Below are 19585 nucleotides of genomic sequence, written 5' to 3' on the forward strand. Positions count from 1 at the left end.
ATAGATAAATGAATACACGAGATAAAATAATACTTCCTTAATTTGAATGCACATAAGAAAAAATAATTGAAGTAGTCAATAGATATATTTTTCACACATATTTCAGTCCTCCCATTAAGAGGAATTTAATTTCCCCACCTTGAACTTGAAGAGGCTGTCGGCAAATTTGGTGTAGTCAGCCGGGAATAGCCACCTGCCGGGGTTGAGGCGGATAAGGCCATTGGTATAACCTTGGAAGTCACGCTCCTGGTGCTCCAGCTCCTCCCCCTCCAACACCTCCACAGTGTGACCACTCGCTAGCTGGGTCATCCTTAACCTAGAATATATAAGTCATGCAAGAATGTAACCCTTCATTCATATCGTCAAGAGTTGCTGTAGAAATGTATGACCCTATCTACCGTGTGTAGCTTCCGGGTATCAACGGACTCACAGCCCGGTCTCCGACCAGGCCTTCCGATTGGTCGTCTATTCAACCAGGTTGTTGGACGCGGCTGTTCCCAGCCTGGTTGATCTGGTATTCTTTAGGATACCTGATCAATGTCATATTCTTTTGAATACCTGATCTATGTTAATCATTAAGTCATAAAATAATAATCATAGAATAAGAATAATCAACCTGATCTATCAATACCTATGTTTGTTAAAACAAAAATCTCACAAGAAAGCTTAGTGACAAAACTGTTTAGTGTAGTTCATTTATTATGCACCCCATACCCATCCTACGGGCGTTAGCGTGAAGAGTTACAGTCACATAACGGATTCCGGGACTAAACTCTAAAATTTATTTTGTATTAAATTTACTTATATATCTACATACAAGAAGGTACATTGGGTTTATGAAAGTACATAGCATTGATGTATATACATTCTTGCAAAGCCACTAACACGCATAGTGTTTCGGGAAGAAGCAAGTAACTGTATTTAACAAGTTATTTAGCTAAGGAAGTTACAGTGCTGACAAGCTAGTTACACGTTTTAATGTATATTACTATTATATCAGAAATGGGTTCGAGTCCGACCATAATATGGTCTCTAAGCTTAGTTACATACGCGGTGAGGTAATTTCATAAATTTATTTGCCTATTACACCCCCCCCCACCACCATGTCCACCCTCCAGCCAGTGGGCAGCGGTGGGATGGTTACAGTCACCCACATCTACTACTCACAGTTAGCAAACTGGCTATGTGGCAATAATTTCTGGTAGTAGATCACTTTCAATTAAATATTGTGAATTTCACAATAATTGCTAATTAATCTAAAAATCCGGAAAAAATGAAAGCTCAAGTGGAAATGATACAATAAAGCTACATAAAATTCTTGTTACCATTTATATATATACATTATACTCACGACTTTACTTTATGTTTCTAAGGAAAGGAGTTCCACGGTGCGACTCCTCTCAGGTGATCTAGACTGAGGAAGGTTGTCATATGCCTCCAACACCACTACCCACCATGTTATAATGTATTTCCTGAAACGCTAATATTTCACACTATCACATGTCTGCCCTACACTAAATACTTTATCTTTATATATTGAATGCTATTCCACAGAACCTATTAATAATTCTCGAAATTGCTGTCCTATTAAATAACAAAAGTAGTGAGATTTATTTCCTATTATACACTTTGATGTAGATTATGCAGAAATAATAATTATCAATTTACGCAGCTCGGTTCCTGAGCCCATTTATAATTCAACTTCTGAATCTGGCTCAACTTTTTTCCACTGCCATTCACATTAAGATTGCAGAGTGCACAATACATTAAAACAATGCACGTTAACAAGGAGCTAACCACAATAATGATGGCATATACACTGACTCATGGCACAAACAATTACTCATTATTAACATGACATTATCATGGTAGCCGTGTACTACTTACTGTGGTGTCTCACGTCTTGGTATCTTCCCTCTCCACAGCACTAAACTTGCACCTCAGCACCTTCTCGTTCCTGGCAGGCAATTACAACAGCGCGACTACCCACCACAGCAACCACCACAGAACTGCCCGGTGAGGATGCTATCGGTCTGCTGGTCCCAACATTGCTTCATCACGGGCAAGGGTTCAAGGTCTCTCCATGTTTAGTCGATGTGACGTCATCTCCAGTCCTTAAACAAACGCAAGATAATTAGAGTTTTTTATACAACCTCTGTGCGCGGCGTTTGGTGTCAATGATGTATTACGTATTATGAGCGGGTGTTCTTAGCGGTGAGGGTTGCTCTAGGCAACACCAGCAGTTTGTGGGCGGATCATACGCGGTCTCATTGCCAACGATGCAACCTCGTTACTACGATGTTGTTGGTCTGAATGCTTCGCACTGGAGAAACATCTCATCTAATGCGCTGTGTCAAGATAGACCATTTACAGGGATGTGTTCGTACCCCAATTCTCGATGAGTATACATTGAGAGTTTACTTTAGTCCTAAATTAATTTGTCATATGAAAAATATATACAAATTATAAAACTGTAGGTGTACTCTCAGAAATATAATCTTATGTTCATCACCCCACCTTATATTATTCACAGGATGGGTATGGAGTGCTTCTATAACCATTTCTACCACTTTTGTTCCATCAATCATTTCTATCCCATTCCAATGGGATACATAATAAACTAATTAAATAAATAAATAAACAGATAAATTCAGTAAAAACTTAACCACTATAGTGATGAGGTCAGGATTAGTATCATTGTAGAATTTCAAAGATACGGAGAGTTTTACATTTATAATAGTAATAATAATAATACCTTATTTACATAATATAATGTACATAGGATCTATTACAGTGGTCACTTAGTAGGGCTTCCCTGCCTTATATAAGACAAATGTATTTACTACACACAGAAATCACAATAATATGATGCATCAAATGAACAAATCCCCAAGGGCCGTGACGAGGATTCGAACCTACGTCCGAGAGCATCCCAGACGCTGCCTTAATCGACTGAGTTTCAATTCCTTGACATGGTCAAAAGAATTGAGACCAGAAGTTATATTGAACTTACTTGGATCCTGCAGCCTCTCCGAGACACAAACCAGGGTTTTACACAATTCTCCCTGGTTTGTGCGAAGTTAATAATGTTGCATTTTTAACTCTCAAAAATTACAAGAATTCTGTTAAAGCTTTACTTTAATCATGAAGAATTCATAAAATATAAAACATAATTAAATGATTGCTGAAAGAGAACTTAAATTTTTTTTACATTCTACAGGGTGGCTTCTTTTATAAAATGGGTATACTGCAAGGATAAGCCTCAGTGGCGAGTCTAGCCTAGCACCAAAACAAAACGTATACTTATTATTATTAGCATCTTTACTGACAAAATTTAATTACAATTTTGCCTAATCTGAGGATTTCAATTAAGTCTTATTAAAGTGAGGATAATGCTGGTATTCACTGTCACACATGACAGAGGGTCATACGCTAGAAAATAGGTCTAAACTGTAGGCTGAAGCACATATATATCATGGTTAGAATCATTGTTTTAATGTATTAATATGTAAAATCAACTTTCCATTGTGCACTGCCACACAAGGACAGGGATGGATTTATAAGAGAGGCAGCTTAAAAATAATATAAATGTTTTTCATTATTAAAATGGACAAGCAAATTTTGGATAAATTGTTAGGATGTCGTCCAGTACGCCAGATTCAATGAAATAGTTACACAGTTGGTGGTACAATAGGCCAGGAGGTCTAAAATCTTTTACAGTTTCACATTCAACAATATAGTGTTCTAGTAAATACATTAAAGGTTTGTCACAGGGTTTACACTTTGAATATTCTGGTAGTGACAGACTATACTGCGGTTAACACATTTGACTCCTCCAGTGAGTTACATATTCCCTTCATGAGGAGTATTTGAAGGAAGCGCCGAAGTCTTGGATGTGCTTCTTGGTCCACTGGTCAACTTTAGCTTGCTGTTCCGGACTGAGACGTTTCTGGCCATCTCCAATCACACCTGATGCATACGAAGTTTCGGTATTTTTAAATACAAGGTAACGATATATAAAAACACTTACTTTAAGAGTTTAAAACTAACTTTACGAGTTGGTTACTAAATCAATGTTGTAATCAACTTGACACTTATTAACACGAGTTTCTCCATAACAAATAGGTTTTTGAAAATGTTAATCATTTTTAACCCTTGTGATTGCTAAAAATAATTCAGATATAAAAAAATTAAAATAACAACGTAAATTATTAAATAACGTAAAATAATGAGTAAAGTTTTAGTTACTAGAAGTGTACTAATTTAGCGTTCAAAGCTAAAACCTCATTGTGATCAACGACCATTCGAACGACCTCGCATTTTCCAAGAAGATTTAGAGCAAAGGTCTAACCACAACATTAACACTGTCATGGGGTATTAGACAAAGCTAAATACATACAAAATTCTGCAATACTCAAGACCATGAAATAAATGAACTTTATAATGGTACATGACGGACCGAAACGTTGTTTCTTCATTCTCTGGTGTGTGGTTTGGTCATTGTCATTATATTTATAAATCTAAGAGAAAAGATTTTATACATATTTTACCTTGTGACAGTTATCACGTGTAATCAACCAATCTAATTTATGGCTTGTTACATAAACTCTATAAAATTAGTTCAGAATTCATTACATTCCTTTATTGTGAGAAAATATTAATTTCCCCCACGCATTTGCAAATAATTCTGCCCATCCTCCTGTTTTGGTAGTACTTATAGTAACGATGAAGACCATAGTATATATTCCGACGTACAACGAAATTAGAAAGTAGAAATCTGAACTATTGAGTTGGACAAACCGGAAAACTATTTGTTTACTTTTGTTGCTTTGACAAATCTAACCTAACCTTCCTAGGCCTAATACACGATATCTGAGGCCTAGTATAGTACATGTGTGTGCTATACTAGGCTTAGGGATATTTAAGTTTGTTTTTTAGCTTCATTTATTTTAAAATAATTTCATACTAGTCAGTATACTATTATCTAAAAGGTAAGTACGTACGAATTAGTGACTACTGATGACCGTCACAATAGGTACCATTTATACAGAAAGATGGGTTGAAATAATTATATTTTCCGATGCCAGACATAATAACACGTTCCTTCAATCTCACCTCACTACAATCACTTATGCGGCGTGCCCACATGACGACGGTAGAAGATGCGCGCAGCTTATACAAACATTCACGATACCATATACACATTAACCCCATGTTATTTAATGTACTCTAATTTACCCTACCATAATCCACCCCTAATCCATCTGATTTGCGACTAACTCCCAAACATACTTCGACTCACAATCTCAGTCTCTTGAATAAAACATAAACTTTTCATAAAACAGTATCAATGATACGACCATTAACACAACTCCTCATCTTTGCCATCCTGAGTCCAATTCCACTCATATGTTATTTTCTTCATTATCCTCACACAAATAGAAGACGTCGATAACTTCTAACCTCTGCCAAATTATGAACATTGATGTGCCACTGTGAGTGCCGCATCTTTCAACACCACCACTCGTGCAGTCATTGGGAGGAAAAACCTGCATGCAAACTGCACTTATCGCGATGAAGAGGAGACAGTCACTTATCTGTTTATCCGCATGACACGTGGACTAATGATCTCAGATACTACCAGTAAGAGAGATTTGCACCTTAAGGTACAAATCATCACTAGCAAAATAACATGGCACCTAGAGAAGAAAAGTGAGTGCGCTGATGATCAATTCAGTGTTGTAGTTCTTGCCGATATCTCCCGCACCACTGGACACCCATGTATTGACTTAGGCCAGTCACGAGAACAAACAATATCTACTCAAGAACATCACTTAATTAATAAAATTGTAAAGTTACTGAGGAGCTTAATGAATAATAAATGCATGTACTAACCCTTCCTGAAAAAGCCGCCGTCGCTAGACAGCACCTGCTTGTTGGGAGAAGATAACTCTAATTTCTTCTCCTCTCGAGATTTCATCTCGCTGAAGCTGGTGTAATGCGCCACCTGCGAGGAATGTTAACTCTTATTAAAATAACGTTCCACCAGCCTAATATTGTCTTATTTTGGTATATTACACCATCGATCCTCAAGTAATTTCTAATTGGAACACTGCCACACAAATGATTCAGCATAATATCGTAGGGAAGAGAAGATGTACACAGTTTTGCCGCAGTGAGAGCATCATGCCACCACACAAACTGAAGCCAGGGGCGTAGCCTGGTTCCAAAGTTAGGGAAAGCGAGCTTTCACTTGAGGTAAAAGACGCCAGGACACGTACTAATTTCTAATTTATTATTCATTTTTATTGTGTATTTAAAGTCAAAACAAAGAAAATTCAGTTTTAAAAAATACATAATTGCTACTTTGTATTTAAGCTCAAAACAATTAAAACGTGTTAAATTATTGTGCATTTTAAACGTTAAAACAGAAAGAACCAAATAAAAAATGCATAAAGCAACTACTAGTCTTTTTCGTCTGTTTTTTGTTATTAACAAGTTTAAGTATACACATCAATGTGCTGCTACCCTGTTCTGTATGAAAGAGTATGGAATCAGGCGAGAACATGAAATATACGGCTGATCTATTAGCCTCCACAAGCAAAATCTGGGTCGAGCACAAGAATATCTAGGCTTCATTCTTGCAAAGGTATCTACTACTTTATTATAATTCAACTCAGTAGCTAACTGTCTATATACACTTATAAGTTGCGTTTTAATTTATTAATTAAACCTGAACAGATTTTCTCTCATAAAAGGTTTTTTATTTCATAACTAGAACTTACAGTAATAAATATTTCCCACTGCCACAAAATGGGTCGGGTGCATGAGTCAGCCTTGGACTATGGTCGGCCATTGGACTTCAAAAATAGTTTATACGTTTATGATATTTCTTAAGGATCTACCTCCTAGAGATGTAGAGCTGTACGTTAACCGTTCCGATACATGAGTTCAGTATCACAGTTTAATTTACGAGTGCCAGAACTTTCAGGACGGAAAAGGACATTAATGCCTTTGATCAGAACGTCTGATGGGTCCACCCCTCCCCCAATTTGTTGTATTTGTATAGTACGAACATTTCTCATTTTATGAGATTGCAGGACACGAGAGTCTACATTAGCCTGCCACTTTATTATTTTTTTATTTGAGTTTGCTATTACACTTTATTCCCAAACAGGTGACTGTTTTCTAAAGTAGTTTTTCAAGTCGAAGGTCGCGACCCATTACTAGCTCCTACGGCACTATTTTTTAACACACAAGTAGAATTAAGGCAGCAGAATTAAAATTAATTAGTGCATAAATCTACTAATAACAACAATAAGTAATAAAACTAAGTACATTATATATATATAATTTAATTTCAGACAAAAATATAGTATATCTATTGCCTCTTAGTTTTCCGAAATTAATTTAACTTGCACCTTTTCTCCGATGGGATTATCTGCTATCAGAAACTCTGAACTAACCTTCTGCAGCTGCTCCTCCGTCAGGTTGGTGTCTAAGAACTTGTTGAGCTTATGAAGTTCCAGCATTGTATTGTTCTTGATATCCTCAAAAAATACGAAGTGCATGTTAGGATGGTCGCGCTTCTCCCAGGCTTCCTTCATGTGGAGCCAGTACGGCCCGAACACCACTGCCAACGTCATAAAAACAAAGAAAATTACAGTAGGTCTTTTCACACATGAGGCAGCTATTGTTTATACGTAACTGAACTCATGATTCATGTATAACCTTCCATTTAAAACATCCTGTGATCTAACACCTATTACTCAGAAATTTTTCCATGTACGGTACTGTTACGAATCTTACTAGGATTCTGCCATTGCTCTTGATTCTTTTATTTCTTTAATTTCTTGTTCTCTAATTAATATAGCATCCAGTTGTATGATATGAGATTTTTGTATGACATATATTATAGCATGCGGTAGTGTGCCTGAGTTGCATTATACTGTATGAGGCTTTTGTGTTAGATTTCTCTGTGTGGACGGTTGACCATATTTGGATATGGCCAGTGTGGGAACATTGTTGTCAAGTGAGTGTTTATAGTTTAACCTTGATTAATTTTCCCATATTTGGTTGCCGTATTATTGTATTGAGTGTTGTACCAGTTTTTATTACCCTTAAGATTAATAATGTTTTGAATATTAGTACTACATTTTGTTAGTAGAATTTCCACAATGTTTATGTGGATATTTAATTGATATTTTGGTAGACGCTTGGCCTGCGGACCAAAGCGTGGGGAGAAGCGTGGCAGATATTGTCGAGAGGAGTCGTGTTTTAAGTTAAGTCATTGGTCACTGTTATTTTAGCCCATATAAATGTTAATTATCTGGTTAGATGATTTGTGTATAACTATTGATTAATCCATGTGCTGGTGTTAGTGCTAATGTCTCAATAAGGAGGTTATTCTATGATTTTGCATGCTGAAGAATATTTCTGGCTATTATTGATACATTTAATTGTTGTTATGTTTCTCCCCCTTAGCATAAATTTATTGTTCTCCATTTTATGCAGTGATGTATCTATACCCCTAGACATCTGTTGGCAAGGCCGATTTATTATCATTTCTTTACACTGCGGGGAGAAGAACCTTATTTAGTCTCAAGGGTGGTAACAGGTACTTAAAACCATATTCCCAAACCAATATTTACTCATGTCTTTTCGGAATCCTAAACTTATTCCATTTGTATCTACAGTTTCGTGCCCAGTTTTGAGTAGATATATTTAGCATCTTATTAACGTTTAATAAATTATAATCTACATTCAGTAATATATAATCAGGAATCTAATTTAATAATTTTTATAGAGAAAAACATTAAAAGCCGATAATGAGGTTATTACAAACATACAATGCAGAGATTATGAAACATTGTAAAAATGCATTGTGCAAGTTTTGATCCTACTTTCCGCTACTTGGAACTGTAATGTGATTAGTTAGGTTCCGTTATTCCCTTTAAATTATCCGTGTTTCTTGTATTGATGATGTGTTGTGTCAGTTATGGGGCAATGTGTGCCTTATGTAGGATAAACTAGAAGAATTTAATAAATCTGAACTTGAATAACTAAAACAAAGACATCAGTTTCAGACTCCTGAAGGCGACTGACAATTATCAGTGCTAAACAATATTTAAAGAAAAACAAATGAGAGTCGATATACAATTCTATACTTCTACATTTCTGATGCAGGAAACCCAAAGATACTCACAGTTGTCGTCCAGGAAATACTGGACGAATTGGTCGAGGGAGCCGGTGAAGTCTTGAAGGCGGAAGAGACGACAGTGGTGATGGCAGGATACGACCACGTCCTTGGGAGACCTCGCCACGTACACCACCTACACGTGCACGACAGACTACCATGTACACATGCTGGGTACCAATATATTTTTGTAACTCGGGTGGGTACAGGAACTGACGACATCCGACTCCTGTTATCAGAAAGAGTGCTTTCCCTTCCCATAGCTCAAGGTAAACCTTAGTCAATATATTTCCCTGGAACACGACCCGCCAATCTATTTATAACCAGGTACCCAGTTACTGCTGGGTGAACAGAGGCGACTAGTTAAGGATTGGGGCTCTTGACAATCCTCTATAGCCAGAAGTCTAACCTAGACCAAATCACTCGCAAGACGTGGGGCGAGTATGTAATAACCCCACTACACTGCATGTAGTACAATAGTCTAACCCCGCACAAGGAACAGTAGGTAGTATACAACAGTTTGTGACTGAACTGTCAATACTACGCACGCCATTACCAACACCCACCGAAGGCATCGCCTACGTCAACACCAACAAGGATTAACGATACGAGTCACGTTTCTGTTCGTTACAGACTGAAAAACAATATATTACCATTCAGATGGGCAGCAACTCTTTCTTTTGTAATCGCAGTTTCAATTATTAAGATTACTTTATATAATCACAATTTCCAATGCATTTAAAAAAGAACAGTTTGTCATGGTTTCCCACAAACTAATTTAACTCCTAAACTTGGCGAGTACAATTAGTCGCGTCTACAACCAGTAAGAACTACAGAACACGCGTGGACACGAAAACTCTGATTCATCAATCATTTACTTATTCACTTGTGAGTTATGAAACTATGCGAATTTGTTGTGCAATGTTGTGGTCATTATTAACAAAATTCTTTCCTCCAATTTATATAAAAAAAAGTAAATCCATAGATGTTGCAAATGCAAACAAATTTGTACCAGCTGTCATTATAGTTAGAAGGTGTGCAGTTTAGATGTAATTGTTAATATCAATTTCATTGCTGAAGTCTAATTAAGAGCTTTTTTGCCCTCTGTATATTTATTTTATTTTATTTTTGCAAGACTGCACACAGGATGCAAGCTGTTCTACAAAGAACGTCGCTTTTAGCTCGTATGCGTTATACAAGGAAAAAATTGTCCTACTAGAAAATGGAAGCAACATGTGAAAGTGACGTACCGTTTACTGTTTTAGGTCCTCTGGTAGGTTAGGACATAACTATTTAAATTGATCATTATCTTGACGTTTGGGAAACCTTAGGAGAACGGGCTGTACAGGATGAATAGGGAGTGCACAATAAACCAGCCGCCTCCGGTGGCAACTGTTTTGGCCCCAGGTAGCCTGAAGAACGAGTCTACCCTTATGAGAGTTATTCGACAACAACCCGTTCTCGCACATGCTTATAGTCAATATTGGCTTATTTAATAAGTGCATATGTGACATACTAATTGATTGTGAATATTTTAGTTTACCTTGAAAAGCTTCATAGAAGCTTTTTAAGGTAAACTAAAAAAGCTTCATAGAAGCTTTTCAAGGCAAACTAAAATATTCACAATCAGTTAGTATGTCACATATGCACTTACTAAATAAGCCAATACTGACTATAAGCAAGTGCGAGAACAGGTTGTCGACAAACTAGACCCAACTGAGAGGTCAAAGGAAATAAAGATGTGTGCATATATATTAAATACTTGGCAAATGTTAATGAATAGTTTAAAAGCATTGGCAGAGGATGAACAGGCAAATAAGTGACATGACGAGATTTTGCTGACAAGGTATGAGGCTCACTGTGGATGTCATGACCACACTTGAGCAGCAGAGGTCGTGAGAGGAGGTTGTACTGTGTTTGTGCTCCTGGCAGTAAAGGAGGAACTCCTAGTTGAGTGCTCCGTCAAGAAGAGAGACAGCGTAATAGAGAAGTTCTCAAGAAGAGAACCAGTTCTCAAGAGTTCTCAAGAAGAGAACCAGTCAAGCGTTTATGTATGAAGCCTGAGAGACGACCTAAAGCCATCAAGTCAGGACTGGAAGGAGCCTTGTGAGGCAGTCCTATAGCGATTTTGTGGGCAACCCGTGGGCGCCGTTATGAGGATCGAGACCTGAGCGCCCTCGACAGATAAATTCTGTGGTAAGCCTATTTAATAACTTGTTGCAGTGGCTGCCTGTGATTGATCGTGAGAAGTGTTTATGAATATATTAGATATGTTTTATTAAGGCAGTAAGCTGAAATAAGAGTGTAGTGGTCAGGGAGCCAGCTGGAAGAGGCGGCGATGCGTCCGCCCTCGCCGAGTGTCAGTGGATGACTGAGGGCGGAGAGCTCATGACGGCAGCGGCTCCCAGCAAGGTGGAGCATGGACTCGACTGGACGGGGGAGTACCTTCGCAACATGTTAGAGTTTTGAAATTACAGGTTTGTTTTGGAGGAAGAGTTGATGGAAGAACTTCGAGGCCAGGGAAGAAGTTAATGGAGGAAACTTTGAGGCTATAGAAGTGAATGCTGAACCCTGTGGGAGAGCAGAACCCCATAGTGAGGAGTGGACCTCAAGCCGTGTAGAAAAGCAGTGAAGAAGGGTTTCATACGTTTCTGTGGGATCAATGGTGAAGCATCGCTGATGTTTGATGAGAACTTCATTGTGTAGCAGTTTGGGAGGACTGCAGAAGAGCCTTGTTGACAATTCGGGGAGAACCTAGAGATGTACGCGGTAGTGAGCCTCTAGGAGCAGAACAGAGGTTCATGGTGATCACACATGATGTATAAGGGGAGTGCTTGAATGTTTATTGGCGTATAAGACGCAGTGGAAGGCGAGAGATTGATTTCTTTTTGTATTGGGGAATATATATATATATATATGTTGATGTTTCTGGAGTCTCAGCCACAGGCTGAGCTTCATATACTTTCAGGACTGACTGTACAATATTGTTGTAACGAGTGGTGTTTCAGATACATGCTGAAATTTATATATTTCTAGAGCTGAGTGTACAATAGAGTTGTGACGAATATTGCAGTCCCCACTTGGTGAGGGAGTAGTAAGTGGTAAGCCAAGAGTGAAGCAGCCATTTGATACAGATGGTTGGTGAAGCCAGGATATGGTATTGGATTGCTACCAGGTTGTAGTAGCTTAGAGTGTTATATGGTAATGTTTTATTGTTCTTGTTTCGTGTACTGTATATGTTCTTTCGTTTATTAAATGTATATTGTTAACCGGCTTTTGCTCTTGTCCTGGTGAGGCTTCCCAGAAAGCAGAAGAGAGAGAGAGAGAAGGAGAATCACAGCTGCGGACAGGGTGACTAATTTACAAAAATACTAATTTACAAAAGGGGGATTGAGGAGATCATTCCAAACAAGGAGAGAGTGGGGAGTCATGGCGGCTCAGGTAGGGTGTGTGCACAGGACAACGAGGCCAGTGTTGGAGCCGCAGCCCTAGATATGTGAAGCTGAACTCCTCTCGAAGATCAAGAGGCGTACAGGGTGATCTCCTGAGAGAACTTCAAGCACTCCAGAGTTCATTATTGGTCGACCGGCGGTAGCGGGAGTGTGGCTGCTGAGGTCGGTTGTCTGTTCCAATAGAGTGTGATTAGAGGGACGTTGTCCACCTGTACGCAAGTAACCGTCTGGTACAGCAACCATAGTTCTGTTTGATTGTTGAAGTTCCATGAGCCCCAACCCCCTCAGGTCAGGACACAACACTGAAATCAAGCTTACTATGGACAACCTCTTAACGCTTCGGAGCTCATAAACCGTTTAATAAATATAAACTAAGCCACCAGGATAGAGACAAAATGTACAGGTCTTTTTAAAGGAAATAAAGTATTTGCTGAATCCTGGTGCAGCGTCCCTGGCCTGACCTTAGCAGTATCCAGAAGATCCGGAGTGAGGAGAGAGAAGGGCAGGTGGGTCTTGATGGTCCGTGGATCAGGTAACGCCTCCGACAGTTGCAACATTATTCCATCCTTGGGGTCCTTACCAGGACACTTTACTTTAAATGCTTTTATTACAGGATGGCTATCATCTTTCGGTGGAACGTTCTTTGAGAACGCCAACATATCGTAACTGGAAGCAAATTTAATAAAATTATAGGTAAAAAGAAAATTTGGTTTGAAATAAGGTAACTAATAATCCAGTACTAAGAAAGGCGGTTTGGGGTTAGATACACATGTTTTACTTAGGGACAACCCCCTTTGTAACACATCAACGATACAGATAAAAGTTACAACTCGTATCCTCAAATTTGATGAAGTGGGAAACGATATGATACTTGCAAAACTATCTTCGTGAATTACTCACATGGTTAGAAAAATTGGCAGATGCCTTCATTATTGAAAAATCAGAGATCTTGCATGACTTACGTCAAGAGATGGTTTCCTTCCTGGAAGAAGCACACAAACCTGCTGAATATTTATTAGAGAGGGACCAAGCTCTCAGGCGGCACTTATTGATTTCCAAACTGCTTTTGATACAGCAAACAGAGAAATAATCACAGAACAACTAGCTTATTTTGGAGTTAAGGAAAGACTATTGACATGGCTCAGGGGTTACCTGAGTAACAGAACCGCCTCAGTCCTTTTCTAGGGGGTCAAAAGTAAACATTGTGCACCCTTTAAGTTGGGTACACCCCAGGGTGGAGTGCTAAGCTCTGCACTGTTCAATGTTCTGATGAACAAATTAACAATTGATATGTCCACACTACTTGACGAAGCCGTCATCTGTTATGCCGATTGCATATTCATTGTTGCCAATACCCGAACAAGTGAATCATTTGATTCACTTGTTGCTAAAAGCATTGAATGTGGTCTTATTATCTCTATAACAAAATCCAGAGCTGTCCATCCCCAGGAGAAAACTCATGTCCCTATAACTTTCAAGGGCAACAACCAGAAAATTGAAACGTGTAGGCAGCACAAATACCTTGGAGTTGGTATCAACAGTGACATTGTAAACGATCTACACCGTAGGTTAAAAGAAATACTAAAACCATTGAAAACACTTACTGGTAAGAATATTGGTATCAATATTAAATATGCTAGACTATTCTATATGATGTTTATTAGATTTCAAGTTGATTATCATGCTTTGCACCTAATTACTTCCCCGCCTCTGTGTTGGACAAACTTGAAGTAGTACAGAATGAAGCCATGAGGATAATTCTTGGTGCCCCAAGATGCACAAGAATCATCAACATGAGGGAAGAACTGAAGCGTCCAACCATACTAGAGAGAATCATGCAAGTCAACATGACCATTTCCTATTTATTGCGTGCATCTACAGTACTTCCTCATCACAATCGACTTGAGAATGGTCCAGGACGGACCGAAACGTCGTCGTCCCTTCACCTTCTAGTGTGTGGTCTGGTCAACATACTTAAGCCACGTTATTGTGACTCAACGCCTGTACACACATATATATATATATATATATATATATATATATATATATATATATATATATATATATATATATATATATATATATATATATGTATATATAACTGAAAACTCACCCCAGAAGTGACTCGAACCCATACTCCCAGAAGCAACGCAACTGGTATGTACAAGACGCCTTAATCCACTTGACCATCACGACCGGACATAATGAGGTGATAGCCGAGGCTATTTGAACCACCCCACCGCCGGCACTCGGATAGTAATCTTGGGCATAGCATTTTACCAAATCACCTCATTCTTTGGGGCACACGTGAGGAACACAAATGCGAACAAGCCTGAATGGTCCCCAGGACAATATGCAACTGAAAACTCACACCCCAGAAGTGACTCGAACCCATACTCCCAGAAGCAACGCAACTGGTATGTACAAGACGCCTTAATCCACTTGACCATCACGACCGGACATAATGAGGTGATAGCCGAGGCTATCCTGGGGACCATTCAGGCTTGTTCGCATTTGTGTTCCTCACGTGTGCCCCAAAGAATGAGGTGATTTGGTAAAATGCTATGCCCAAGATTACTATCCGAGTGCCGGCGGTGGGGTGGTTCAAATAGCCTCGGCTATCACCTCATTATGTCCGGTCGTGATGGTCAAGTGGATTAAGGCGTCTTGTACATACCAGTTGCGTTGCTTCTGGGAGTATGGGTTCGAGTCACTTCTGGGGTGTGAGTTTTCAGTTGCATATTGTCCTGGGGACCATTCAGGCTTGTTCGCATTTGTGTTCCTCACGTGTGCCCCAAAGAATGAGGTGATTTGGTAAAATGCTATGCCCAAGATTACTATCCGAGTGCCGGCGGTGGGGTGGTTCAAATAGCCTCGGCTATCACCTCATTATGTCCGGTCGTGATGGTCAAGTGGATTAAGGCGTCTTGTACATACCAGTTGCGTTGCTTCTGGGAGTATGGGTTCGAGTCACTTCTGGGGTGTGAGTTTTCAGTTGCATATTGTCCTGGGGACCATTCAGGCTTGTTCGCATATATATATATATATATATATATATATATATATATATATATATATATATATATATATATATATATATATATATATGACCGAAAAAGTAAGATTAATAGTTCTAACACGAATTTTCTCAATATTTCTTATGTTTCTTTTCACTGCCGATGGTAATTGAAAAATCAATTCTCCAAAATTCATTTTTATTTCTAGTCTGACACGACACTTGAGCGCGTTTCGTAATAACTTATTACATTTTCAAAGACTTTAGTTTACACACACAACTATAACTTGCAAACACTAAACAGAGTTCTACAATGCTATAATTTAAACGGCTTTCATTTTATATACCTGCATTTGGGTGAGGGGATATGTTACAACAGTTTTGGATGGGGTGAAAACAAACTTTCATCACAAGACAGAACACGAAACAATGGGTATAATATTGGGCAAGTTAAAGGGAAGAATGGAAGTAACTGCAGAGGGCCTATTGGCCCATATTTCTTGATGCTTCTATATTGGTGCGGAGTCTTGAATTGGGTAGAATATAGTTGTGCATTAATTGGCTGTTGATTGCTGGTGTTGACTTCTTGATGTGTAGTGCCTCGCAGATATCAAGCCGCCTGCTATCGCTGTATCTATCGATGATTTCTGTGTTTTTTGTTAAGACTTCTCTGGTGATGGTCTGGTTGTGAGAAGAGATTATATATTCCTTAATGGAGCCCTGTTGCTTATGCATCGTTAATCGCCTGGAAAGAGATGTTGTTGTCTTGCCTTTATACTGAGTTCTTTGAGGCTTACAGTCCCCAAGTGGGCATTTGAAGGCATAGACGACATTGGTCTCTTTTAAAGCATCCTGCTTTGTGTCTGGAGAGTTTCTCATGAGTAGGTTGGCCGTTTTTTGGTTTTATAGTAAATCGTCAATTGTATCTTCTGATTTTTGTCTGTAGGGATAACGTTCCTATTAACAATATCTTTCAGGACCCTTTCCTCCATTTTAGGAACTGTGGAAAAGAAGTTCCTGTAAAATAGTGTAATAGGGGGTACAGTTGTTGTGTTAGTTGTCTCTTCAGAGGTTGCATGGCGTTTCACCTTCCTTCTTATGATGTCTTCAACGAAACCATTGGAGAAGCCGTTGTTGACTAGGACCTGCCTTACCCTACAGAGTTTTTCATCGACTTGTTTCCATCCTGAGCTGTGGTTGAGAGCACGGTCGACATAAGCGTTAACAACACTCCTCTTGTACCTGTCTGGGCAGTCACTGTTGGCATTGAGGCACATTCCTATGTTTGTTTCCTTAGTGTAGACTGCAGTGTGGAAACCTCCGCTCCTTTCCATGACTGTTACATCTAGAAAGGGCAGCTTCCCATCCTTCTCCATCTCGTAAGTGAAATGCAACACAGAATTCCGCTCAAATGCCTCCTTCAGCTCCTGCAGATGTCTAACATCAGGTACCTGTGTAAAAATGTTGTCAACATACCTGCAGTATATGGCCGGTTATAAACCGAGGGTCCGCAAAGTGAGAATGCTGCAATGATGGAAATAATGTATAGAGAAAACATTTCAATGCTGGACGTCACGAGTAGTGAAGATGACCCAAGGCTATGCCCAGCCTCGGCTAGAACAGCTACTTACTCAAGGAAGGGAGAGCGAGCCATGACCGACAGGCTGGCTAAGGGATGATCCAAGTTAGGATTGTTCCTCATGGTCCAGACGATCTCCTGCATCCATGTTGTTCCACACTTTGGCCACGTCATCACCACCACATCACTTTCACGAAACTTTAAAGAAAAAAGGCAATTGAGTGAATATAAATAATTATAAAAAACGCACAAAATCCGTTAAAATGTCTTTAACGTCTGTGTCACTTAAATGAAACATTCTTTGATGTAATTTAGGATGTCAAATGAAGAACAAAAATTAAAGGGACCAGCGGTTAAAGGCATTAAATTCTTTTGATGCAGGACAGCTACTGTAATTTTGTTCCTGTTACGACCCTGGGTTTTTATTTGGAAACCAGAGGTCAATTTGAGTAATAAATAATTGTAGACATTAATTCATAAGATTGGATCATGTGAGAAGGATGTTTAATTAACAATAACATTTACATTTTGGCTTCTTAAAACCTGGGTATGCATTTGTTCCCGTCTTCCTTGCCAGACGTAAGGGCCGTGCTTTGAATTTCATTATGTCATTTCATTATGTTCTACCCGGTTTCTGTGTGTTCCGGTCATGTATTAATGTCTGTATTGGCTTTTTGCCCTTTACATGTGACGTCAGATTGTTTTTATTGTATTTATTGTACTTAATAAAAAAGACTACCTGTAAGAAGCGAGACCGTCGCTCTACCGTCGTCAAAATGGTCAAACGATCGAGGTAAATATCCTCTCATATTTGTTTTCATCTATCTTATGAGTATTATGCTAAACACCGCGATTAACAGCACAATGAAAACTTCCTCCTCAAGGACAACAGAAAAAGTGCCCTTCTACCTCCCTCGCAGGAATATAAAGTGCCTACCAACCTCAAGGAAATCATGGGCTATTCATGCCTGTGTCACCTCTTCCGTAGCTTTATCTAAATCAATCAATCTCAAGGAATCGGTAATCTCAATCCCGTCTCAAGGGCACAGAAGCAGTCCTTTCCTCCCTCATGCACACATATGTAGCCTACATTCCATATAGATATACACAGAACATGCATACAGATATAGCTTATGTGGAAAATTTCACTCACCATATCCATATTATTATCTAGGGAATGTAATATTTCCGTATCATATTGATAGTTTACCTCAGAATCATATTACTGATGATTTAAGGATCATCTGTATGTACATCAGGAGCCTTCATGACCATTTGGTCAAGTATACCATTGGGATCAATGCGTGTGACTATGTCCATGTAAAATGAAGAATCTAGAAGCTTCCAGAAGGAGCAAATAATAAGAAACATATTGTTGGATCAAAATAATAGCTTCCAGTGGCGTATTTACAAAATCCTTAATAACGGCCAAATTGTACTATCACGTACTGTCAATAATCATTAAATTCACTATGTGTTTGTCTTGTGATATAACTTTATCATATCATAACTTTATCATAATCATTGTCGGCAACCTGACTGTGAGGAAGGGAGCCGTCCGCCTGGGGAAGAAGCGCCCAGTACCGGAGGGAAGTTTGTTGACATTTTTGTGTGCACGTGTGTGGTGTTGATAACATTTTCAACGGGACATTAACGCACAAACTACTTATCTAATTACCAGTGATAATTTCCTAGATACTCTGGAAGTCCCTGATCTATAATCTAATCTGTAATTTAATCATTAGAACTCTTATTAAAAGGAGTGAAGTCGAGCTCGAGTGCTAGGAGTTTCGACAAGTTTCCTCCATTGTGACCTCATCCTATCAACTGCTTCAAGAAGCCATCCCACAGCAAACGCTAACAGGGACATGACCAACATAAAGGCTGCCATATCCCAATCAAAATATAGAGCCTCGTTTCAACAAGAGAAATATCAGCTGACAACTTGCCAGATTAGGCTCCGGTTTCTCAGTTTCAGAATAAGTTATTCATTTTTTTAGAGAGTAGATTGGCCACTAGTATGCTTTATGACCTTAATACATCCATATATAAATTGAGAGTCGTTAGGCAGCAAGGAGGCAACGCCTCACCAATTAGTGAGTTGATTTACCTTCTTCAGTGACTGAATTTCTTATTGCTACATATTCATGTAAATCTGAATATCTATATCTTGAATATATAATTCTTTAGTATAACTCATCATGAATTTAATTGCCATATCCATTAATCTTAAATTATCAATTTGGTTTATTTTGTTGCATATAATATTTTCTTTGCATATTGCCCATACATTATACTTGTATTATACAACTACTTTGTTGAGAGTATCAGAACAATTGATA

At 38.7% G+C, this 19585-nt stretch overlaps 2 protein-coding genes across 4 annotated transcripts in view; both read right to left on the reverse strand.

The window, feature by feature from the left end:
• Positions 1 to 2040, reverse strand: part of LOC123765761 (sulfotransferase 1C4) — an 18963-nt gene extending 16923 nt beyond the window's left edge. Inside the window, exons 1-2 of one of the 2 annotated variants that reach the window (XM_045754530.2) lie at positions 1888 to 2040; positions 139 to 316 (exon numbers count right to left, since the gene is read on the reverse strand). In XM_045754530.2, coding sequence (XP_045610486.2) covers positions 139 to 309 — 171 coding nt within the window. In that variant the 5' untranslated portion in view covers positions 310 to 316; positions 1888 to 2040. The remainder of the gene's footprint in view (positions 1 to 138; positions 317 to 1887) is intronic. The other variant, XM_045754612.2, reaches the window with a different exon arrangement.
• Positions 2009 to 17469, reverse strand: LOC138365854 (sulfotransferase 1C4-like). Of its 2 annotated transcripts, none has more exons than XM_069326489.1 (6): positions 17296 to 17469; positions 13110 to 13314; positions 9206 to 9332; positions 7467 to 7633; positions 5896 to 6007; positions 2009 to 2114 (listed from the first exon to the last, which is right to left on the reverse strand). In XM_069326489.1, exons 1-6 carry the CDS (start codon positions 17415 to 17417, stop codon positions 2071 to 2073), a joined length of 777 nt encoding a protein of 258 aa, XP_069182590.1. In that variant the 5' UTR covers positions 17418 to 17469; the 3' UTR covers positions 2009 to 2070. The 2 variants fall into 2 exon arrangements, with proteins under 2 accessions (XP_069182590.1, XP_069182559.1); XM_069326458.1 differs by lacking the exon at positions 2009 to 2114 and adding an exon at positions 2721 to 3969 and having other exon boundaries at positions 17296 to 17468.
• Between the last annotated feature and the right edge of the window lie 2116 nt (positions 17470 to 19585).

This window comes from Procambarus clarkii, chromosome 1 (genome assembly GCF_040958095.1).
Source record: "Procambarus clarkii isolate CNS0578487 chromosome 1, FALCON_Pclarkii_2.0, whole genome shotgun sequence".
NCBI classification, from domain to species: domain Eukaryota; kingdom Metazoa; phylum Arthropoda; class Malacostraca; order Decapoda; family Cambaridae; genus Procambarus; species Procambarus clarkii.

Bases quoted from the DNA above. Each gene is read 5' to 3' on its own strand.
- LOC138365854 (XM_069326458.1), bottom strand. From the start codon at position 17,417: ATGACGTGGCCAAAGTGTGGAACAACATGGATGCAGGAGATCGTCTGG. The intron at 13,315-17,295 runs GTAAGTAGCTGT...ATTTGCTTCCAG, and splicing joins GCTCGCTCTCCCTTCCTTGA to TTACGATATGTTGGCGTTCT. The intron at 3,970-5,895 runs GTTAGTACATGC...CGTATGCATCAG, and splicing joins CGGCGGCTTTTTCAGGAAGG to GTGTGATTGGAGATGGCCAG.